The 23,669-nt window shown below is 62.6% G+C and overlaps 1 protein-coding gene across 4 annotated transcripts in view; it reads right to left on the reverse strand.

Annotated features, from left to right (window-relative positions):
- Positions 1–23,669, reverse strand: part of Notch1 (notch receptor 1) — a 43,952-nt gene that overhangs the window by 8,988 nt on the left and 11,295 nt on the right. The window contains exons 3-26 of one of the 4 annotated variants that reach the window (XM_078048685.1): positions 16,238–16,500; positions 15,343–15,681; positions 12,568–12,690; positions 11,858–12,091; positions 11,563–11,718; positions 11,278–11,463; positions 10,885–10,998; positions 10,060–10,173; positions 9,593–9,826; positions 9,404–9,514; positions 8,736–8,928; positions 8,110–8,255; positions 7,920–8,033; positions 6,377–6,496; positions 5,978–6,130; positions 5,091–5,319; positions 4,285–4,486; positions 3,703–3,856; positions 3,437–3,621; positions 2,969–3,101; positions 2,422–2,679; positions 2,212–2,324; positions 1,054–1,625; positions 493–915 (exon numbers count right to left, since the gene is read on the reverse strand). In XM_078048685.1, the coding sequence (XP_077904811.1) occupies positions 493–915; positions 1,054–1,625; positions 2,212–2,324; positions 2,422–2,679; positions 2,969–3,101; positions 3,437–3,621; positions 3,703–3,856; positions 4,285–4,486; positions 5,091–5,319; positions 5,978–6,130; positions 6,377–6,496; positions 7,920–8,033; positions 8,110–8,255; positions 8,736–8,928; positions 9,404–9,514; positions 9,593–9,826; positions 10,060–10,173; positions 10,885–10,998; positions 11,278–11,463; positions 11,563–11,718; positions 11,858–12,091; positions 12,568–12,690; positions 15,343–15,681; positions 16,238–16,500 (4,869 nt within the window). Of the gene's footprint in view, positions 1–492; positions 916–1,053; positions 1,626–2,211; positions 2,325–2,421; positions 2,680–2,968; positions 3,102–3,436; positions 3,622–3,702; positions 3,857–4,284; positions 4,487–5,090; positions 5,320–5,977; positions 6,131–6,376; positions 6,497–7,919; positions 8,034–8,109; positions 8,256–8,735; positions 8,929–9,403; positions 9,515–9,592; positions 9,827–10,059; positions 10,174–10,884; positions 10,999–11,277; positions 11,464–11,562; positions 11,719–11,857; positions 12,092–12,567; positions 12,691–12,861; positions 12,985–15,342; positions 15,682–16,237; positions 16,501–23,669 lie in introns of those variants that run through there. The other 3 variants (XM_078048686.1, XM_078048687.1, XM_078048688.1) reach the window with 3 other exon arrangements.

A 23,669-nucleotide genomic window follows, 5' to 3' on the forward strand; every position in this document is an offset into this window, starting at 1 on the left:
TGGCTGCAGTGTCCACAGGCCTACGCCCTCCCATAGCGCTCAGCTCCTCAGCCTTCAGGGCCAGCCACAGCACCCCTGCCCAAGCTCCAAGCCCTGACTCTTTTCAGGATAGAAAAGGGGCCCCAATGACAGTTGGGTCTTCTCCAGAGTAGGTGTGCCAGCCCCCCGGGGGACCCTGGAGCTTCAGTCAGCTCAGTCCCCAATCCTGGTGCACATCTGAACCCCAGGCCCACCATCTGGGCAAAGGCGTGAAGCTGAAGGCACCAGGGAGGGTGGGGGTGCTGGGGGAGATGTGGCCATAGAGGCCAGGGCCTTGTCAGTCACACCACCTCTGTTCCCTGGCTGCACAGGCCCTGGACACTCAGGCCTGCCCACTTTTATCACAAAGCGGGTGGTACTGCCTGCCCCAGGCAGCTGATGCCGAGCAGGTGGAACTGGATGGAGGACAGGGAGGTACTAGGGAACAGACCACGTGGACCAGGGCTCACTCACCCCCGGATGTCCATGGGGTCCAGCTCCCTGCGCTGGCGCCTGCTGCTGCCGGGGAGCAGGGAGGCAGTGGCCTGGCCGAGCAGGGAACCAGGTGCCGCCCAGCCCGCAGCACGCTTGATGGGGTGTTTGCGCAGCTCCTCCTCGTGGCCGTAGTAGGGGAAGATCATCTGGTGGCCTTGCGCATCCCGCTTGAAGACCACATTGGTGTGCAGCACACGGCTGAGCTCCCGCAGGAAGTGCAGAGAATGGTTGCGCAGCTGCTGGGGTGGCAGCAGCACCACCAGCACCAGTGTGCCGGCGGCCAGCCGCTCGGGGACGTGCTCCGCACAGTCCAGCCCGTCCCACTCGCACTCGGCACTGTTGCAGCCCTGGTCGCAGTGCCCGTCGCTGAAGTGGTCTTTGCAGTACTGGTCATACAGGGGGCTGCAGGCACACGGGGCTCAGGCCACCTCCCAGCTGGGTCCCCCTGTGTCCCCCAGCCACCCACCACTTCCAGTGCTGGCCTGTGTCCTTCCTCCCCTACCCTGCCCTGTCCCCGGCCCCGGGGAGGCCCCATCTTACTTGCATTGGCCTTCTGCGTGCTGGCAGTCGAAGCCGTCGAAGAGGCAGCCGGCCGAGTTGCACTGGCTGTCGCAGCGGCCGTCGCTGAAGTACTTCCAGCACTGCAGGGACTGCGTGCAGTTCTTCCAGGGGTCGTTGAAGTTGAGGGAGCAGTCGCCCCCGTCCCAGCCACAGGCATGGTTGTTACACTGCAGGCTGCAGACCTTGTTGCCTGCGTCCGCCTGGCACTCCGGCAGCTCGCAAGCCTCCTCGATCTGCGGCGGGGGGATGTCACGCCCAGCACCACCCCCAAAGCTGTAGTCGAGGATGTGGCACAGGAGCCCGTTGAACTTGGGGGGGCACAGGCAGCGGTAGAAGGGGCTCTCGGATGTGGGCTCACAGCTGCCCTGGTTGTAGCAGGGGTTGCCGCTCAAGCAGGGGCTGCTGGCTGGGAACTGGCACTCGGGGCCCGTGAAGGGCGCCAGGCACAGGCAGGTGGGGCTGCGTGGGCCAGAGATGCATGTGCCCCCATGGAGGCAGCGCAGCGTGCCACAGGTGCGGGCGTCATTCTCGCAGGTGGCACCCTCAAAGCCCTGAGGAAAGAGGCAACGCAGGGGTCAGGGCCAGCCGCATCCCCTACCTGGAAGCGGGGTCGTGGCCCTGCCCAGCATCAAAGCCCCAAAAGCACACTTCTCAGGGAGAAGGCCAGGGGTCACTGGTGTGGGAGGCAGAGGGGGTGACAGGGAGGTGGCACCCCAGGAAATGCGTGTGACACAGTGCTGGCAGATATCTGTCATTATACACAGCCTAATACCCAGGGCAACCCAGAGCTACCTGTGGACCGAGTCAGTGACCAGCAATAGTGCTGGGAGGCTGTGCCAGGTGCTGAGGGCGGGGAGGGCCAGCTCTGCACTCTGCCCTACAACCTGAAAAGCTAAAGCTGCTCCCAAAGTAAAGTTATGAGAATCTGACAAATGGGGGCTGGAGGCTGTGGCCCAGCGGCAGAGCACTGGCCTCAGCCCTGGATTCAGCCCCAGCACTGCCAAACAAAAATGCAACTAGTGAGGCCCAGCTCCACCCTGAGGCCCTGCTGAGTGAGGGAGGCCTGCCAGAGGCTGCTTCAGGGCTGCATGGCCAGAGGGCAGGCCGGCCTCCAGTTCGCTGTGTGGCTATACCTACCGCTGGGCACTTGCAGATGAACCCACGGGCAGTGTTGGATGCCACATTGCAAGTGCCCCCGTTCTTGCAGGGCTTACCCTTGCATCCATTGATGACAGACTCACAGCGACGCCCTGGGGATGAAAGGAGTATGAGGGTTAGCCCCGCCCCATGCCCCTGGCCCCACCCCCTGCTGCCCCGCCCCATGCCACACCCGGCCCCTAGACCTACCAGTGTGGCCGGGGCGGCACTCGCAGTGGAAGTCGTTGACACGCTGCACACAGTTCTGGGTGCCACGTGCATCACAGGGGTTGGACAGGCACTCATTGACGTCGCCCTCACACCGCTCACCCACAAAGCCGGGTGGACAGGTGCAGCTGTAGCCGCCCACCTGGTCGACGCAGGTGCCATTGTTGAAGCACCTGGGGCTCCGGGAGGCAGGGTCTAGAGGGGGGCTGCAGTCGTCCACATTGATCTCACAGTGCACACCTGCAGGGTGCAGTGATCAGGGCTGGGGCCACAGGGCTGCCCGGCCTGTCTGTCCTGAGGCAGCAGGTGGTCAGTACTGGACCACCAGGATGCTCAGGAAAGGCATGATGGGACAGCAAAGGTCAGACCCCACACTTCCTGCTGGGACACCCTTCTGGATCCTTTCCTGCCAGCTCTGCACCCACCCAGGCCCACAAGGCAGAGTGGAGTCATGTGCTGGTTGTAGGACACACCATCCCAACTCTCCCCTGGTGAGAACCCTGGCCCCGGCCCTGGGGTGCAGCCTTACCCTGTGTTCCCCGGGGGCAGGAGCACTTGTAGGTGTTAGTGAGGTCAATGCAGGTGCCCCCGTTCTGGCAGGGGTGGGACAGGCACTCGTTGATCTCCTCAGAGCAGTTGGCCCCGTGGTAGCCCGCCATGCACTGCAGGGAGAAGAACAGGGGCGGGGAGGCAGCTCGAGGGGGTGCTCAGCTTGGCGCTCCCCACCCCGCCATGTAGGCTGACAGCAATCAAGCGGCCCTCCTGACCAGGGAAGCCTCAGGGACCTCAGGACCATGCAGGGATCTCATAAGCAGGAGGCTTTGCTGAAGGTGGGATGAGGCCTAGTCTCATAGGTTAGACAGGAGGGCCTCAGGGAGGTGCCAGCTGAGCCCAGGCACAACAGAGGGGTGGGCAGGGACACCCGACCCACCGCCCAGCACATTCTCCCTCCTCCTCCTCTGCTGAGCCCACATATGGCTCCTGGCCCGACTGTCACCTTGCAGGAGTAACCGCCCAGATAGTCGGTGCAGGTGGCCCCGTTCTGGCAGGGGCTGGGCGAGCATTCGTCCACCTCATCCTCACAGTAGCTGCCGGTGTACCCCGCCTGGCAGCGGCAGTGGTGGGTGTTGCCTGCATCCACACACAGTCCTCCGTGCTGGCACAGGTGGGAGACCTTGACCCCTGCAGGGGGTGGTGGGCGGGAGTGAGGTGAGGCAGCTCCTCCCTCAGGACTGCGGGGACCACCCAGGGCCTGCCGGTTACCTCGCTGCTGTGCGGCCACCTCACAGGAGACACTGGGCACGTCGCAGTAGAGGCCAGTCCAGCCACTGCGGCACTCACAGCGATACAGGGTATTGGTCTGCCAGCACTTGCCTCCATTCTTGCAGGGAGAGGAGTCACACCAGCGCACAAGGTCCTGGGGGCAGGCGGGGTCAGCATGCTCACCACCCCCCGCCCGCCCACGCCACCAGCTCTGATTAGGGCTCTATCCTGCCACTCCCCCATCCCTGCCAGCAATCACTTCAGCCAAAGGACCCCGTGCTGAGGGGAGCTGTGACCCCATTCCACAGGGTGCAGGCAGCCTGGGAGCAGCCTGGCACTGGGGCCAGTCTGTCTTGCTCTCAAGGCCCCAGAGCTGCAGGTAATGGGTGGTCCATGAAAATGAGTATTGAACACTCAAGCCTGATGCCCACAGAACACAAGGTTGGGCCATAGAGCACAAGGCTGGCCTCCAGATCATCTCATTCCACCCCGGCTCCAAGGATCCTACGGGATGTGGAAGGGGCCTCCTACTGGCAGTGCAAACCCCATGCCTGGCGCCCCCCCCCCCCCCCCCCCGCTCACCTGGCAGTTGAGGCCAGTGTAACCCTGCGGGCAGGTGCACTTGTAGGTGCCGTAGCTGTCCTGGCAGGTGCCGCCGTGCAGGCAGGGCCGTGAATCACACTCGTTAATGTCATGCTGACAGTAGCTACCCGTGAAGCCGGGAGGGCACAAGCAGGTGAAGGCATTGATGCCATCCACACAAGTGCCGCCGTTGAAGCAGGAGCTAAGGGAGGTGGGGAGGTGAGTGTGTACATGTCCCCACCGAGAAGGGGCCACCCACGAGCAGCTCCCCTCCTTCCTGGGCCTTTTCTACGACACATGCTGAGACACCTTACAGCACCCACAGGTATGTGGTGGTTAAAGTAATAGAAACCAGTCTGCATCTAACATGGGAAACTGTCCTGTCACAAACCAGGGACTGGGCTTCCTGGCAACCAAGGCCAAAGGGAATCGAGATGGTTCTGACATTCTGGTTGGACAGGAGACACCCTAGTTCTTCTGGATAAACTAAGAGGGTTCCTGACTAAGTCACAGGAGGTCACGATGACCCTCTGAAGAGAACACAGTATTGGAGCTGGGGTCACAGCTCGGTGGTAGTGTTTATGAGCCTAGGTGGGGCCCCGGGTTCAAGTCCCAGCACTACAAAGAAAAGACTGGACTCGAGTCCATTAGAGCTGAGTGCCCCTCGTCCTGGGCAGACAGCTGCCAGTGTGCTGGGCTGCCAGACACTGCACTTCCACGGCACTTCCCCGGCCCGCCCCAGGCCAGTCCCCACGGTGGCGGCTGGAGAGGCCACAGACAGGGCCACCCTGGCGGCAGGCACGCACCTCTCTGTGCAGTCGGGCGTGTTGTTCTCACAGTGGATGCCATTGAAGCCCGCGGGGCAGGTGCAGGTGTAGCTGTCCACGCAGTCCGTGCAGTTGGCCCCGTGGTGGCAGGGGTTGCTGGCGCACTCGTTGATGTCCTCCTCACAAAAGGCACCCTGGAAGCCAGGCAGGCAGTCGCAGAAGGCTGTGTTGACGCCGTCTGTGCAGGAGCCACCATTGTGACATGGGTCTGGGAGGGGACAGGAGGGTCAGCCTGAAGGGTGGGCACCAACCCACGCTGCAGGGCGACTAGGCCTGCGGGCAGGCTTGCTGAGGGGGGTGGAGGTGAACTGCTGGGTGCCCCCTGGACTCAGGCTGAGTCCGGCCCTTCTGAGGGTCCCCTGACCTCAGGCTCCAGGGCAGGGAGGAGGGGTGATCTCCCCTCCATACTCAGCCAATCAAGGGAGGCACCAGGCAGAACCCTGCTTCTCTAAACCCCAGCTTTCTATGAGGCTAGGCTGGGGAGGCCTGGAGCCTGCACCTTGGGGGCCTGCCAAGGACCAAGTCCGCAGCAGGGAGGGCCAAGCCCTGAGCCTGGTGCCCCTACCTCAGCAGGGAGGTCTGAGCAGGGCCAGTCTGGTTAGCAGGTAGAGGCCCACTGTGGTACCAGGAGGCAGTGACTACCTCCCTAGCCTGTCCCCCAGCCCCTGACCTGGACTCCCTGATGAGCCACAGCAGGCGGACCAAGTGGATGGCTCTGGGGTCCTGACAGCCAATGCCACCTGGCTGGGCACTGACCAGCACAGTGTTCTCCCCTCTGACCCCCAGGGGCTCCCTGCCCATGCCCGCCTGGTGGGAGAGATGCCTGAGACCATCCCAGAGATGCAGAGCGCCGCCTGGCCACTCACTCGGCCGGCAGTCATCGATGTCACTCTCACAGTTGCGCCCTGTGTAGCCTGCCTGGCAGAGGCAGCGGTAGCTACCGTTGGTGTTCTGGCAGGACGCGCCATGGCGGCAGGGGCTCTTCACGCACTCATTGACATCAATCTCACAGGTCTGCCCTGCAGGGGGCGGAAGAGGCTGTCAGCCAGCTGAAGCTCCAGCCCAGGCCTTCACCTCAGCTGGTCCCAGCCCCTCAGGACTGTCCTCGGTCCCCTGACTTGGCCAGAGAAGCATGCAGAAACCCAGGATGGGAAGGGCCCTCCAGGCCAGTTCTAGAGCCCCCTGACACGAGCTCATCTCCTAAGATGGTGCACCTGCTCTCTCGTCCTCCCTGCCCACCCCCCAGTCTGGACAGCCAGCCTCACCCTGCCAGCCCACTGGGCAGACGCAGAAAAAGCTCTCGTAGTCCTCCGACTCCCTGCACACCCCACTGTTTCTGCAGGGGCTGGGGGCACACGGGGCCAGCACCCCCTCACATGTGGCTCCTGGGGAGAGACACGGGTGAGACCCAGGAGCCCAGCCCTGCAGCACCTCAGTTAGGGAATCTACGGGTCATCCCACAGGGAGTGTGTCCCTGCTGAGCCCCGACCCTGAACCTGGGGAAAAGTAGGCGGAATGCAGACCAGATGCCCAGACCAGCCAGGCAGACGCTCACCACTCGGCCCCCATGGGCCTAGCCCCACACAGCACCCACCACTAGAGAAGTCTAGGAGAGGCGGCCACAGCCTGGTGGGGACACTGCACCTGCCCCAGCCCCCCTGTCTTCTGGAGACAAGAAGCCCTGGAGCTGCCAAGCTCTGGGTCCAGGAGGGCTGAACAGAGGGCTAGGCTCTGCACCTGTGCTCTGGAAGGGGACAGAGCCCCTGCAATCTCAAGCACACCCTACTGGTCAGGGAGCCTAGGGTGCAGCCGGGGCCTCAGCCTGTGACTCCCGGCTTCCCCGGCAGCCTTCCTGTTTATGGCTCTGGGGCTGGCCTCCCAGGAGCGAGGAAGCGTTATCTTCCTCGTCTCCCACCGTGTCCGGGTGCTGGTGTGACTTTCCAGGCCTCTCTATCGGTTTCCACAGTGACCTGGGCCGGCAGGAACTTAGCCAGAGTTTCCGACAATTGTACAAAGGGAAGCAGGAAGAGGGCAGACCGGAAGCAAGTCAGCCCAGAGGGCTCCTCCCACCAGCCCCAGAGCAGCAGGTCCAGAAGGGACACAGGGTGCACCAGCTGCTCAGAGTTTCCTCACTGACCGACAGGGTGACAAAATCCAGGCCCCTGGCTCTTGTCAAAGAAAACACTCTTCTGGCCGCAGGCCACCAAGTGTCATGGGAACACGGTCACGGACCCCCACCCATCCCAGGCAGGCCCTCCCAAGGCACCTAGGGCCCAACTGTCCCCATGGCAGTGTCCTCTGCCCATCCCCGGGGTAGCCACAGGGCCCTTGCCACTACGGACCTTCCTGTCGAATGCGCTGCACATCACGGCCACAGGGGGCCTATTTCCCATGATCCCTGTGGCCAGGCCTAGGCAGGGGCTAAGAGACCCGGGGAAATGTCTCCTGCCTCTGCTCTGCCAGAACAGAGAGCTCCTTGTTCCCTTCACACAAAGAGACCCACCGTCAAAGGAATCCCTCAGGCCCAGCATGCGGGGGAGGGCCGCCGGCCCCAGAGGCCCATGCAGACTGAAGGACGAGGCCCTGGTAGCCAAAGGTCCAGGCTGGGCTCCTGGTGCTCGCCTCTGGGCAGGTGAGTCATGTGACACACCTGGGACAGACTTAAACTGGACCTTCAGGCTCTGCATTAGCTCGTCTGGCATCTCCATTCCTAGGCCAGGCCCTCAGCCAGGAGCAGAGTCTTCCGAATGCTGCTGAGGAGTGGACGCCAGCCCAGGAGTGCTGGCACTGAGGCCTGTGCCACCTCACCTGTGTAGGGCAGTAGGCAGTTGCACTTGTACCCAGCGACGTCATCGATGCAGGTGCCCTGGTTCAGGCACGGGTTGGACGCACACTCGTTGATGTTGGTCTGGCAGTTGGGGCCTGCAGATTGGGCAGCAATCAGTGTGTCTGTCCTGGCCAGCCTGCCCTCACCCCTAGGAGACAGCCAGGCACTCACCACTGAAGCCTTCCCGGCACGTACACACATAGCCGCTGGTCATGTCTTTGCAGGTGCCGCCATTGACACAGGGGTTGGACTCGCACTCGTTGGTGTTGATATCACAGTTTGTCCCACTCCACCCAGGCTCACAGTCACACTTGTACCTGTAGAGCCACCATGCTGCCGGTCAGGCCTGGCCTGGGCAGCATCGGCCTGGGCTCTGGTCCTCCTGGCCCTACCACAGTTGCGAACCAATGGAAGGGGGGGTCTGACCAGGTGGACCCTCTGAGTCCTTTAAAATAGGGCTGAGACCGCGGCAGGGGTCCCCTCTTGCCAGCGACCAGTGCAGCAAGTCCTCTGCAGTGCAGAATGCGCAGCCAGAGATGCCCATTACTGTCTGGCTGCAAGAGCAGCATGGACATCCCAGGTGTCACTGCAGCTACACACGAGGGTCTTGAGGCTCCTTAGGCCTGTGTTCTAAGCAGGCCCTCGAGGACACACAGCCAGGACTACCAGGCAGACCAGGGGCTGACCCAGCCCCACATTGGAGCTCTGGGGTCACTTCTGCCCTTGAGCCCTGCCCCCACAGGGCCATCTGCCACCCCGCCCAGCCAGTGCTCTATACACAGCGTCCAAGGCCATACCCGTTGAGGCTGTCCCGGCAGACCCCATGGACGCAGGGGCTGCTGTTACACTCGTTGACCTCGGACAGACAGGTGGGGTCGTGGTAGCCCTCGGGGCAGTGGCAGGTGAACCCATTGATGCCGTCCTCACAGGTGCCCCCGTTGTGGCAGGGGTTCGCCGCACACTCGTCGATGTTGACGTTGCACATGCTCCCTGTGGGCAGCAGCTGTGAGCCTCCCGCCTCCCAGGGCCAGGGCCTCAGGGGGCAGACCCCCAGGCCTCAGTTCCTCCCTCAGCCAAGTGGGGACACCGCCTCCTCTGGCCTCCCAGGTGCAGGAGACAGCTGGACATGACAGCAGCTGCAGGGCCCGTGCTCAGGACCTGCTCCCACCAGCTTCCCCGTGGCCCCTGACACAGACACTGCTGCTGTCCCCTCTGATGAGAACCTGAGGCCAGAGTGGTCAAGGCATCTGCTTGAGGATAGATGGTGCGTGGCAGAGGCTGAACATGCCCACGCACTGGCCACTCTCTCGCAGCAGGGCCAGCACTGACCAGGGACAGATGTGTGATCTCTACGGCAGCTGACCTCTGCCATTCTGGCCCTCAGGTCCCAGCTAGCCCCAAAGTCGCCCAGACCTGGACTGTCCATCTGTCCTCGGCCTCGACCACCTCTGCTCTGGACCCCTACCTGTGTAGCCTGGCTCACAGGCACACTCGTAGCCATCGATCTTATCTAAGCAGGTGCCCGAGTCACAGGGGCTGCTGGCACAGTCGTCCAGATTGACCTCACAGTTGGGTCCTGGAGGAGGAGTGGGCATGTGGTCAGCTTGAGACCCCTGCCTTGCCCCCCTCACCCGACCCCAGCCTGGCCAGGTACCTGTGGTCCCCTTAAGGCAGAAGCAGAAGTAGGCATTGTCGCGGTCCTGACAGGTGCCACCGTGGCGACAGGGCTGGCTGTGGCACTCGTTAATGTTGGTCTCGCAGTGGTGGCCCGTGTAGCCCGGCTGGCACAAGCAGGTGAAGGTGGCCACGCCATCCTTGCAGGAGCCGTAGTGACAGGGGTCAGGGTCACACTCATCTATGTCCACCTCGCAGTGGGTCCCTGTGTAGCCTGTCACAGGAAGAGTGGGCACAAGAGGGCTCAGGCCCAGCCACTCCCTAGATGGACCTTGAGAAGCCGCAGACCAGAGCCAGGGTCACTGCCACTCAGGGAAGGGTGCCAGGTCACGCCTTGGGAGGTCAGAGCAGCTCTGTGCTCTTGGTCCCTGGACTAGACGGCTCCAGACAGAGCTGTCCCTGATCCCGCCCCATGGCCCCCCGTCCAGCCCCACCCTTTGCCCGCACCTTCCGTGCACACACAGGTGTAGGTGTTGGGCCCATCCAGGCACCTGGCCCCGTTCCTGCAGGGTGTGCTGGCACACTCGTCCACGTCATACTGGCACAGGTGCCCGCTGAAGCCTGTGGCAGGCAGGAGTGGTGGTCACATGGCAGTGCTGTCTGTGGCCCTGTGGGCACCTCCCTGGGGCCCAGCAGCCAGTGCCCAGCTGGGCAGACCCCAGGCTCCCCACTGCACCTTTCAGAGCCCCTGGCCCTCTGATCAGAGCAAAGCCCCGTGAGGGCCCGTGTGTCTGCCTCGGCCTGACAGAGGGGCTTTTTCCCAAACCCACTCTGGTTGCTATGGCAACTTCCCACACTACAGCGTCTGGGACGGCTGATTTGCATTTCAGGAGGCCAGAGGGCCCTGTGCCCCAGGGCAGACAAGACACCCTGCCAAGCTCCCTCCAGGGTGTCTCCCCTGCTCTGCCTCCCAGCGCTCTGCAGCAAGGGCCAGGGAGGAAGGGCCAGGGAGGCAGCGGGGGCAGGCGGCTCCCTCCTAGCCCAGGAATGACTGGGGCTCTCAGCCCCTTCTCTCCAGGCGGAAGAAACTGCACCCCACAAGCAGGAAGGAGCTCCCCACACCCCGGCATACCCAGCAAGGTAGGGCTGAAGCCCACTGCTCCACCTGGACCTGCCCTCTGGGGCAACCTAAAAACACCCCCTCCCAGCAGCCTGAAGCCCCTACATCTTCAACCCCCGGGACAGCGGGATGGTTCCTGTGGGCCAGCCCTAGGCCTGGGTGCAGGCCACCCGGCTGTGGCAAACAGGATGCAGGGCCCTGGGGGACCTTACCTGTGGGGCACTCGCACACGAACTCGTTGATCTTGTCCAGGCAGCGGCCACCATGGAGGCATGGGCTGCTGGCACACTCATCCATGTTGACCTCGCAGTACACGCCTTCATAGCCTGGGGGTGGGAGAAACTGCCTCAGCCCCCTGCTCCAGCCCCAGCACCCCACCCCGGCTGTGCTCATACCTGTGCCCCTGCAGACCCTGCGCTGACCCACCTACTGGGCTTTGGCCCTCTCTGCTGCTCTGTGAGCCTAGCCTCAGTTTCCCCAAATGTCCCCCAGCCAAGAAAGCGGAAGTGTGGCCAGTGTGCCCATAGGCTGCCCCTGAGGCTGTCCAGCCTTGGCTGGGCTCCTGGTCCCTGCGCTCCAGGGCGGGGGTGGCTGGCAGGACGCACCGGGCATACAGATGCACTGGAACTCCCCGATCTGGTCCAGGCAGGTGGCATCGTTCTGACAGGGGTTCGAGACGCACTCGTTGACATCGATCTCGCAGCGGGGGCCTGTGTAGCCCTGCAGACACTGGCACTCGAAGGAGCCCAGCGTGTTGAGGCACTTGCCCGCGTGCTCACAGGGGTTGGCACCTGGTGAGAGGTGGTGGTGAGGGGTCACTGCAGGCCCTGGCCTCCCCCACCACCTGTGTCCTCCAGGGCTGGCCACTTCGCCCAGCTGCCCACACCTACCCAGTGCACATTCGTCCACATCCTGGCTGCAGGCTGGTCCCGTGTATCCCGAGGGACAGGTGCAGATGGCCTTGCCATTGACAGGGTTGGTGTCACAGTTGGAGCCCTCATTGCAAGGGTTGCTGATGCATGCGTCGCTAAGGTGGCAGAGCAGGCCTGGTGGGGCAGCAGTAGTCAGCTGGGCTGGGCTCCTGGCTGGGATCGGAGGCCACCATACCCGGAAAGGGGTCTCCCACAGTGACGCCCTTGATGCCCACACTCAGGTTGCTCGGGAAGGCAAGGCCACAGCACTCACCAGTGCGGCCGTGGGGACACTCGCAGTAGAAGGAGGCCACGCGGTCGTGGCAGGTGGCACCGTGGAAGCAGGCAGCACTGGCACAGTCGTCAATATTCTCGCCACAGTCCTCGCCCGTCCAGCCATTGACGCACACACAGTTGTAGCCGCCGAGGGTGTTGTGGCAGGTGCCACCATTCTGGCAGGCGGTGGGCATGAGCTGGCACTCGTCCACATCCTCTGTGCAGTACTGGCCTGCAGAGGTGGGCAGGGGACTGTCAACCCTGGACTGCCACACACAGAGCTCCTCATTCTCCAGGTGAAGGACTACAAAGCCACGGGTCCAGGGAGCCCTCCTGGCTGATCCCAGCCTTCCCTGTACCCTGCCACCAGAGGGCTGTCGTCCCAATTCCCCACCCTCACCCATCACCCCACCAGACAGGAGCTCTGAGGGCAGAGACTGTGTCTGTCCACCCTGGAACCCTGTGTCCAACTCGGACTTCAACCTGGCTCAACATGGGGACCCAACGCTGGACACAGGCCACTAAGGACCCATCAGACCAGCTGATGCTCCTCTGTACTGAGCCCAGGGTGGGGTTCTCAGGCCCTGGTCCTGGGCACAGTAGCTGTCCCTCACATGGTCCTTCCAGGACAACCTGGGCCCTCCCTCCACCCCCACACAGCTGAGTGGGTGGGTCCTGCGCGCCCAGGCCACTTTCCCACGTACACACCTGTCCACTCTGGTGGGCAGCGGCAGTTGTAGGTGTTCACACCGTCCACGCAGGCACCCCCGTTCTTGCAGCCGTTTCCTGGACAGTCATCCACATTCTCCTCGCAGTTCTGACCCGTGAAGCCTGTGGTAGACGGAGGGCAGGATTGAGCCTGTCGGGGGCCAGCTGCTGGGCTCCCTCATGCCTGGCTCCTGGGGTCTGCTGGAGTGTGAGCAGGCCAGGCCTGGTGCCCACAGGGAACATGCTTCTCTCGGAGAGTCATCACCCGAATGACCAGCTGAACAGAGGCTCTACCAAAAAACTGTCCGTTGCAGGGGCCAACCCTAGGGCCAGGTGTCTCCGACATGAGGACTGAGCGGATGGGACCCAGGTGGGCCTTCTCTGCCAAGACATGGTCCTGCCCCAGGGCACAGAGGCGGCCTCGGCCTCCCAGGAATGGAGATGGGCTGGCCTGCCAGGCGTGGCTCCACAGGGTGAGGGGGGCTCCTCCCGAGGATCAGTTAGCTATTAATCCACTCAACTCCCGCTAGGTCAATGATCAACCCAGAAAGACGTCTGGCAACAGCCAAACTTGCGGCTAGTTACTAATTAACACCTCCTAGGATGCCTTCAAACCCCTCCTGCCCTCAGGCTCCTCCCTCTGGACCCCCATTCTACTAGCCACTGAGCAAAACCTGTAGGCTAAGAAAAGCTGCAAATCTGATGTTGGTTTGGGGAGAGCACCCCAAGTCGCAGCAGAGCCTGAGTTCCGGTCCCCCTGGGGGTGGCAGGACTCCCTGCACTTGGAGGGCCTGGTCTAAAGTGGGTGGAGGTCCTGGGCAGGGCCTGACCCTGGGCAGTGCTGGAGACTGTTGGGGGAGAAGGGGGCAGGCAGGCAGGTCCCCGCGTGGACCCCAACCAGCCCTCTGCCCACACAGCATCCTTCCTGTCAGACGGGGCCAGGGAGAGCCTAGAGGGACGGGCAGGTCCAGCTGGGGCAGGTAGGGCCAGTGCACCTCCAAATCCCAGCCAGGCCTTTGCAGGGTTCTGGCTGCTGTCCTGACCACAGCATCCTGTGACTCCTTGGGCACCTGTGACCTCTCTCTGGGATCCTGGCCAACAGAAGGGAATACAAGCCCCTTGGGGAACCTGGGTGCAGTGCCTGCCTCAAGTCTGAACAGTCAGTCTGGGACAGCAAGGGCTCAGTTCCTCAGAGGGACCCCTCACCTGTCCCCATCCTAACACAGCCCAGCTCTACACTAGGCAGTGAGAGTCCCCTCATCACAGTGGTAACATGGTCCCAGTGCACTGGCCTCTAAGACCCACCTACTCTGGCCAAACCTCAGTAGCCCTTCCCTCCCTCCCACCCACCTCCCAGCACCCAGAGGCTGCCCTGTGTCCAGGAAACGATTGGGCACACCTGGAGGTCCTCATCCCACCCTGCCCAAGAGAGTCTGCTGGTTCCACACAAGTTGTCCTCTGACAAGGCCCCTTACCACCGCCATCCCACGAGACGGCAACTCCTTGACCCTGTAGCTGATGTGGGGTCCCAGCTGAGGTCACGGCCACCAAGGAGGGTCTGAACCCAGAGCTCTGGTGCCCACTCGGCACCAGGGCTTTGCCCCTCAACCTAGTGAGAACCGAGCTGGTGGGTGTGCCTTGGCAGGCCGACGGAGGGGGCTGCATGTACCTCTCCAAGCTTGCTCAGGACTTCAGGAAATGCACAAGCCCAGCATCTGCATGCAGAGGCCTGGGGCTGGCTCTGCAGACTGCGGGCAGCAGCAAGCTTCCCCTTTGCAGGGGGGCGGGGCAGTACTGGGGTCACCCCCAGGTCAGTAGGGCCCAGGCACTCCTTGCACCCAAATGCCATGACCACTCCCCAAGCACTTTCCCCAACTTGTGCATAACTGCCGTGGAGCAGTCAACTGAGGGGGCATCAAAGGCTTTTTTCTTTTTCTGGCAGCACGGGAGATGAAACCCAGGGTCTCATGCATGCTAAGGCAAACTCCACCCCTGAGCCACCTCCTCAGCCCGACAGATGAGGTTTTCAAGTCTCTGCGTCACTGTTGTTATTTTTAGAGCTGCAGCAAGACTTACTCAAACGAGAACTGCAGAAGAAATGAGGGAGGCTGTGCTTGCCTGTCCCCGCCCCCAGGAGATAACAGGGCCACCAGGGCCATGGCCCTCTCTGCCCTGCCCTCCAGCCCCTTAGCTTAGAGATTGCACCCCCCAGGGAACTCAAGAAACCAAGGGCAGCCTGTGAGGGCTGCGGAGGCCAACTCATACTCCGCACCCCAGGATGGCTCAGGACAGGGGCAGGTGCCACAGGGAGATCCAGGGTGAGGAACACCTGGAGAAGGATGCTCATGTCCCAGAGTTTAGATAGCAAAGGAACTTGGGGGCCATGCACCCAGCTGCCCAGCTCACATCAGACCCCATCCCTGGGCAGAAATGGCCTGAGAGATGTCAACGTGGTGGGGGGTTAACTGCTTGGCTTCATATCTGGCCCCCAGCCCCATGCAAATTTCCTCCAAAGGGGCCAATCTGCCCCGCAGCACCGTCAGGGCTCCCTCCACAGACCATGGCCCTCTGCTCTGCCCTCAGTCCAGGGAGCCCGCCAGCCCTGCCCATCCAGCTCTCTGCAGCTGGCCTTCTCTGAACATCCTCCCTCGGCTCCCCCAGGAGCCCTGGCTCCCTCCACACTCCCTCCATTCCTGCACCCTGGGCCCGACAGCAGCAGCACAGGTTCACGCAGGTGGGATCCAGGCAAGGGGCCGGCGAGGCCAGAGGACCTACCTGGAAGGCAGGCACACTCGTAGGTGGTGTCCCCGGTGGGGCGGCAGGTGCCCCCATTCTGGCAGGGTGAGGGGCTGCAGGGCACATAGGGCAGCTCGCAGTGGGGACCAGTGTGGGTGGCGCGGCAGACGCAGCGGTAGGAGCCAACCTCGTTGTGGCAGGTGCCCCCATGGCGGCACAGCCCCGGGCTTTGGCTGCACTCATTGACGTCTTGCCTGCAGGTCGGGCCGTGGAAGCCTGGCGGGCAGCCGCAGATGTACGAGGACTCGAAGGGCAGACACTGGCCACCATTGGCACAGGGGTTGGAGGCACATGGGTCAGCCTGTTGGCATGATTTCCCTGGGGGAGCAAGGCAGGTGGGAGGCTAAGCTGGCCAGCCAGCTCTGCAGCCAGGGCCTCCCTAGGTGCTCATAGGCTCTTCCTGGAGTATTATCACCATAGCCCTCAGGACCTGCTGTAAGACATGGCCATCTCTCTATGGACAAGGGACCAGAGGACCTAGGAGGACAAGTGACCACCCAAGAACAGAGTTGCTAAGTAGGGGGGTGACTTCGAGGCCATTTTCTCCCACAGCCTATATACAACTGACTCTGGAAGCTCAGGGCACCAGCAGGAAGAGAGGGCATGGCCAGGGCTGGATGTCAGCACTCCTTTTGCTCCCAGAAGTAGGGACAGGTAGGTGGCCAGGGCCTCAGAGTGGAACAGTCCAAACCAGGCAGCTGCAGGGCTAGGAAGGCAGGGTCACTGGGGGATCACAGGCCCAGCTCTCTCAGCCAAGCATCAGCCTGGCTTTCACAGAACACCACTAGTCACATGGATGGTGGGGCAGGCCAGTGTCTGTCCCCTCCTGGCCTGAGGGTCCCTGCTGCAGGGCCTGAGACCTCCCCGTCCTCACCTGACCAGCCTGGGGGGCAGCGGCACTTGTACTCTGTGAGCGTGACCAGGTCGCAGGTGCCCCCGTTCCGGCAGGGGCTGGACAGGCAGGCGTTGTCCAGGGGCGTCAGGCAGAGGGGCCCAGAGAAGCCCAGGGGGCAAATACAGGCATAGTCTGCAGCACCACCGCGGTCCACCACACGGCACGTCCCGGCGTTCTTGCAGGGGGAGCTGAGGCACGGGTTAGGATCCTGGCATCTCTGGCCCACGAAGGCCCCGCTGCACCTGTTGGCAGATACCAGGTGGTCAGCTCCCCTGACTGGCCCACTTGTCACGGCCACAGCAGCCTCTACCCCAGCATGCTCGGGTGGGCAGCCAGGGCTCCAGGACCAAGGTGTGCTCCGTGGCCGCTTGCTGTGCAGGGAGATGTCTTGGTCTACAGTGCTGATCTGGACAACATGGGACACACCGATGCCACCTGGCTGGTCACTTTAAAGCAGTTAGTTCCCCAGGAAGGGAAACTTCAATGGACAGAAGAGCCACTGCCAACAGGGGACCAGCTCCAGTGTCCAGCTTGGATTTCAAACAAGGCTGGCACGTGGGTCTGAGTCTACACCTCAGGGAAGGGGCCCTGCAGTCCTGTTCAGGAGGCTTGCCCACTCTCTGTTTTCTGTGATGGAAACGTATGCTTTGGGTAGCAGAGTTGGTGTTTTCTAACCTCTCAAACATCACAGTTGGACGTATGTGGGCACTGCCCACAGGGACAGGATTCCAGAGGCTTTCCCTTCTGCGATCAGGCCTTCTGCTCACCCAGGCACCGTCCTCAGGAGCAGAGGCCCCATTTACAGCTGGGAAGACCAGGGTGACGTGGGGGCGTCCCTCCTCAGCTCTGTGCCAGCTGGTCCTGGCCTGCGAGGAACCTCCCACCTCCCACAGGCCTGCCCTCCCCCAACACAGGGCCAGAGAGACGTCCTGCTTCCAGGCCTGGTCTCACGGTCTCAGGTTCCTGCAGGGACTGCTCAGCGTCTGCCACACCCTGGCCCCAGGAGCCTGCTCAGCCACCTGCTAGCCTGGCTTCCAGACCAGGCCATAAATTGCTCCCCTTCACCTCCAGGCCTCATGCTCCCGGGAGGGCCCTGGGAGCAGGCAGGCACACCACTTCCCAGTGGGAAGCCTCTGGGGCAGACCGAGCTGGCTAGCCACAAGGCAGCCCCCATGCCACGTGGGAGGTGGCCCCAGGGGAAGGATAGGGTCTAGCAGAGGCAGTTTGGGGCTGGGGTCGTGTGTCTCTCAACTGAGGGGCTGCTCCCCTGTCCCAGAGGCCCAAAGGCATCTGTGTTCCCTGGTGTCTTTCATCTGCGGCTGTGGCTTGGGTAGGGAAGATGCAAAATGGCCACTGTGGCTGACCATCTGTTGCCAGAAGCCAAAAGTCCCAAACCAACTGGCTTAAAGAAAACAAACCCACCCCCAACCCCAGGAGTTAACTCAGGCCTTTGCTATGGCTCCCGCCCACCATGCAAAGGGGTGGGGGCGGTGGGCACCTGGCTCCCCTGGAGCAAGGGGCAGTCCTGGAGTGCAGCTCCACCCATGTGGCCACTCCAGGAGCCTCAGTGTCCACACCTATCTCTCTGGCACCATGGTCTCCTGCAGGGCCACACTCAGGGAATGTGGGGAGAAGGCAGGCCCCTGCTGTGCTCGGATGCAGTCACTGGCTAGCCTGACCGGCCACTGGGAGCCTGGGATCTGGCCGGCTGGGGCTGGGCAGGCAGAAGCAGCCCTCCTCTGCATCAAAGCCCCTTTGAGAGGCAAAGTTGGCCTGGGCCCATTAGGAGAAAAGACTTTTTTCTTTCTAGCCACTGACAAAGTCGGCAGGGGTGGATGAGGACAGAGGGCGCTTAATCATCAAAGCTGGGGCTGGAGCTGCCGTCCACGCCTCCCGGCATGCACCCTAAGCCCCTGGGCCAGGCAGGTGAGGCTGTCCCCCCATACAGCTCTGGGGGAACCCTACACACTGCCAGGTGTCACTCCTCAAGTGAGTGAGATCTTGTCACTGGACACCCTAGGGGACATCCTGGGACTCCCAGCACCTGGAACAATCCCCTGCTAAACATCTTAAGGTGAGGACATTGGGTGTCACCAAATGGTCTAGGAGGCCGGGACCACACAACCCTTGCCCTCCAGCCATGGGCAGTGTTCCCAGGGAGTACCTGTCCCCCTCTGCACCCCAAACAGGGACCCCAACAGAAGGACGTGGGAGAACCTGCCTGGGCTAGGTGCACCTCGCTCCTGAGGCTGCTTTACGCAGGACTAGGGAGGGGAAACACACCCAGCGAATCAGGAGACGGCAGGGACAAAGGGTGGCTGGGGAGCAGGTGCACTTGTGGACGGGACAGCTGCTCCTGCAGGGCGAGGCCAGCAGCCAACCCTGGCAGGCGGGGCAGGAGCCAGGCAGCCGAGGCCTGAGGAGACTCCTACGCGGAGGAACGCGGCAGCTGAGAGAGTCTACTGTCCTCCCCACCGCCACCCGGCACTGGGGCACCAGAGTGAAGGCATGCTGCCCAGCCGGCTGCCACAGGCACGGTCGCCATCCACCACCAGCACCCCACAGCTGGGGAAGGGCAGGGCCACCAGAGGGATCTTCCCTAGGGTCCAGAGCCAGGTGCGGAAAGGTCTGGCCCCGGGGGATAGCTTTGGGGCCAGACCCAAAAGTCTCTCTCACTTGAGAGCTGGCACTTGGCAGCATGTGTGGGTTCCCAAAGCTGTGGGCTGAACCTGCTCCTCTTGCCCACCCATGCCTGGTTCCTGCTCCTGCTCTGGGCAGCCTCCAGCCCGTGACCACCTGTCTGCACCTCCCCACCACCTGGCCACAGAGCTAGGCTGCCTGGGACAGGCACCTGTTGCCTTCTCTCCATGGCACTCAGATGACCCTGAGAAGGTGGGAGGGACCTCAGGGGTGCATCATGGCAGAGGCCAAGGCCACCCCATCCCTACACCAATGGCCATTCTGTCCTCAACACCTGTCTGGCAGGCTGGCATGAACCCAGGGTAAGGCCAGGAGTAGTCACGCAAGGACAGCAACCAGAGGAATCAGGAGGGGAGAAGGCCCTCCAGGAGCGAGGGCAGGGGCTCGAGGACCCTTGGCTCTGCCCCAGCTGCTGCCCAGCCTTGAGTGCAGTGGGGAGGCAGAAGCTGCCTCACCCAGCAGGGAGGACTGGAAGGCCAGGGCTCCGCTGAGCCACCCACTGAGCCACCCACGACACTTCCTGCATCTACACATCCAGCAGCCGAAGGCCCTTCTGGGGCTAAAAGGTGGGACTTCCCCCAAGGTAGGAGACAAGAACTGCCCCACCTCCACCAGGCCCTGTGGCTCACGGCCACCCACAGTGGGAGGCCAGCTGCTTCAGGGGTGCCCAAGGGTTCCCTTCCTTGCTCTTCAAGGACCCCTGGGCACTTGCTCCTCAGCTCTGCCTTCCCTCCACCAGATCCACTTGGTGGGGTGGCGGGTACAGTGACCTGTCCTGTCCTGGTGCTCAGAGATGAGTGGCAGGTGGGCTGGGGACCCCAGGAAGGGCCCCAGAGGGAGTGGGCTCTGAAGACCAGGCAGAGGGGCACAACTGGTTCCAGAGCCCACATCCCCGGCCGCTCCCCCTGCTTTGTTCCAGCCCCACGGTTTCCACTGCGCTGGCTCCCGCCTCTGGCAGCGGCACTCCATAGAAATGTGACTCCCCAAAGCATCCGGAGGCAGATGTTGCTGCGACCTTTCACCCGGGACTAATTCTAAATTGTGCTGTTTTCCTTTCCAAGCTAAGCGGCCATCTGCCACCCCCTGGGGACAGATGACAGCTCCCTCAACCCAAAAATGATGAGGAGGGGCGGGGGACAAGTGGGGGGATTCACCCAGCTCCTGCCCTCAAGGAGTTTTCGGTCAAGTAGGGCTGAGGAGGGTGGGGGTCAGCACAGGGGCCCCCTGTCAGTTCAGCAGGAGGAACCAGAGACACAGGGAGGTGCTTCCCAGGCAGCAACCGCAGGAATTGGGAGGGAAGAAGCCCCTCCAGGAGAGAGGGGGCTTGCAGGATCCTTGGCTCTGCCCAGCTGCTGCACAGCCATGAGTGCAGTGGGGAGGCAACATGGTCACCAGCTGGGTAGAGGGGATTCTCACTCCGGCCAAGTCTGGATGTGATTCACAGACAGGCAATCTGCAGGACTGTCCAGTCTGAGGAAACCGTGTAGCCTAAAGGGCCATGTACACAGCTGCCCCACCTCACTCGATTCTGGGGCCAGGGCCTGTGGTGAGGCACTGGTGGGGTGCTGGTGGGGCACAGGTGGGGTGCAGGTGGGATGCTGGTAGGGTGCTGGTGGGGCACTGGTGTGCCTGCAGATTTAATCTCCAAAGGGTGGGCATGGGCTGTGCCTCCCACCACAGAAGGGACAGCCCTGCAGACTGAAGTCCTAAGCACCACCAGGCAGCCAGGGTACAGGGAGACTCTGGTTTTCATTTGCCCCTGACTTGCTTCGCCCACCTCAGCAGAACTGACCCCCACTGGACTCCACCCAGCCCAGTTCCAGGCCCATCTTCCCAGAAGTCCAAAGCTTACCAGGAGCACAGGGTCTCCACCAAGGGACTCCTCCCCATCTGCCCCCACAGTTGCCTGCTCCCAGGAAGCCTGTGCCACATCCTGCCAGGAGCCAGTCCCACCCCTCCACCAGGCTCTGCCTTCCTGGGAGGCCCCGACCCACAGCATCCCCGCTCCCAGCCCCAGAGTGCTTTCTTTCCAGGAAGGGGAGTCTGGCATCTGAGTCTCCTGCTCTGTAATTTCCCAGGCAAGAGTCATCGGCAAGGGCCAGGACTGTGGCTCAGCGGTGGAGCACTCTTCAAGCATGGGTGAGGCACTGGGTTCAATCCCGGCACCACATACAATACAAATAAAAACAAAATAAAGGTATTGTGTCCATCTACAACCAAAAAAACTATTTTAAAAAAAGAGTTATTGGCAAGTCGATATCACCAGCAATAGCTCCATGCAGCCCTGGCCAGACCCTGCCCTGCTCAGCCAAGACCATGTAAAGCCAGCTGTCCACTGCCCAAACCACCAACAGCATGCCTAGAACCAGCCAACCCAGCCACATAGACAGCCCAGCTTCCCTGACCACCCCTGCCTGGGCCGCGGGGCCACTTGTTGCCCAGGCAGGGGATGGGAACCCCTTGCTGGAGGGGAGACACAGATGGGCTGTGAGGGATGGTGGTGGGGTCCCCTGCAGGACCTTCACAGGTCAACAAGCTCAGCCCCAGGGACAGGCCTGGCTGAGGCTCCTAGGGGTGAGAGCGGTTCTAGTATTCAACCCCTCCCTTGGGCAGAAGTCATTCCAGGGCCCCCAAATCCCAGCAGGTACCACCACCTTCCAGAAGCAGGCGCTCATGACAGGCTGGGCAGGGGACTCAGTGACCTGCTGGCCCACGTGCCACACCTGAGGTCCTGGATCCTTTTCCTTTTGGGAACAGCAGGTGCAGCTCAGCTCTGGGGACAAAACCCCAGGACATAGGAGGCCTCACTGCTCACAGTCCCAACCCCTTGCCTCCTCAAAGCCCCAACATGAAAAGCTTCAGCACACAAGGTCCAGGCTCCTGCTCCAGGGACCTCTGTCCAAACACCTGTCCAAGAACCAGCTAGTCATGGGGACACTGGAGGACCAGCCAGACCACAGTGGGGGGGCCTCCAGCATTTCTGCTGTCGCACGCCCTGCTTCAGCTTCCTCTGCACACAGACAGCAGGTACCTGTGCAGCAGGGCACCACTCACCCGCTCTCTTGGGCTGGAGGCTGCAGTGAGGACTGCGGCCTGCAGCCACCACCTGTGGCCCCACCTGCCCAGCAGTGATGACAGTCGGGCACAACTGAGCTGCAGTTGCCCCAGCCTCTGCAGCCATTGGGCTGGGAGGCCTGGAAGGAGGACAGAGCATTCAGGCTGTAGGCAGGCTGGGGCCAGACATGGGCCTGGGCTCAGATGCAGACAATCCCCGGCCCCAAACACGAGCCACTGCTCAGATTAGAAGGTCGGCAAAGGAGGAAAGCGAGTCTGGCAGGTGTGGCATGCCCACGGGCAGCCGCAGGGGCCAGTCTGAGCCGAGGCCCAGGCATTCCAGCTCAAAGAGCCGCTCCCAGCAGCTCGGCTCTTTGGTCCGCAGACCCTCCCCGTTGCATCCTCCTCGGGCTTGAAGCCCGCTGGAAGGGACATGCAGGAACCGCCCTGCTTCCTTGCCGCTGGGACGTCTCAGTGCGGAGATGGAACCTGCCCTCCCTCCCGGGAAGCCACCTTTCCCACCACAGGGACAACAGTGTCCACAGGGCCTGCTGTCCCGCTGCCGCGCTAGGAACTGGTATACCTCCTGAGCAGACAGAACAGACCCTGAGGGTCAAGCCACTTCCCAGGATGGCCCAGCTGGAGTGGGCAGAGGTGACCCTGGGGCGGGGTGGGGTCAGGGTCCAGCCAGCCCCTCCCAACATTGCTGAAAGCAGGGCCCAGGAAGCCTGGGTCACTAGGAGCCACCGTCACTGCCGGAGTGAGACACCTGAGGGAGGCCGTCGCTCCACTGGGGGTCATGACCCCCAGCCCCCAGGAGATGGAGCCCCACACTGCCAGTGAGGCACAAGTGTTCCCCAGGCACTCCTAAGTGCAGCCACCCAAATGCCTTGAGGGGTTACAGGATGCCCCGTGGGCTGGCACCTGGGGCCCCAAGGAGGCAGAAGTGGAAACACCCTGACTGCCAGGGCCTCTGCTCCGGGCACCCCACGGCCGCTCAGAGCAGCGAGGTGATCAATAGGCTCGAGAGGCCAGTGCCACCAGGGGGGCTTAATCCAAGCTCCGTTAATTAAGCAGCCATCGCAGCCTGAGCTCCATGGCCGAGCCAGAGCCTTCTGACAACCTCCCTCCTCTGCTTCACCAGCAGGCTTGGGAGGGAGGAGCTGCGGAGACACGGCTCTGTCCTCCCTGGGGGGCTGTGCCACCTCCTCCCCACCAGGGCAGGTGCCTCAGTCCAGGTCCGGCCACCCCTGTGGAGGACACTCGGGCCAGGAAGAGGCGGCACCGAGGACCCCTTGACAACTGTCCAGAACAAGCTGCCTCAGGAGGAACCCTCCTGGCCCCCAGGCCGTCAAGCTCAGAGGTGCCTCACCAGGGCCCTGGGTAGACCCACTTCACAGCCAGGCAAGTTGTGTGCACCAGGCCACCTGGTTTCACAGGCCCTGGGGACAGTTGGAAGGCAGGACAGCTTCCCTGGAGACAGCTGAGAAGCAGCAGAAGGCCCCCAGGAATAGGGGGGAGGGGTGTCCCCAGCACCCAAGCCACCCCACACCTAGGCCTGGACTTCCCAGTGAGGGCTCAGCAGAAAAACAACGCCCCTGGGGGTGAGGGAACTCAGTAAGAGGCCGGTGCACAGGGAGGGCCCCCAGTCTGCTCC

This window comes from Ictidomys tridecemlineatus, chromosome 4 (genome assembly GCF_052094955.1).
Source record: "Ictidomys tridecemlineatus isolate mIctTri1 chromosome 4, mIctTri1.hap1, whole genome shotgun sequence".
Taxonomy (NCBI): Eukaryota; Metazoa; Chordata; class Mammalia; order Rodentia; family Sciuridae; genus Ictidomys; species Ictidomys tridecemlineatus.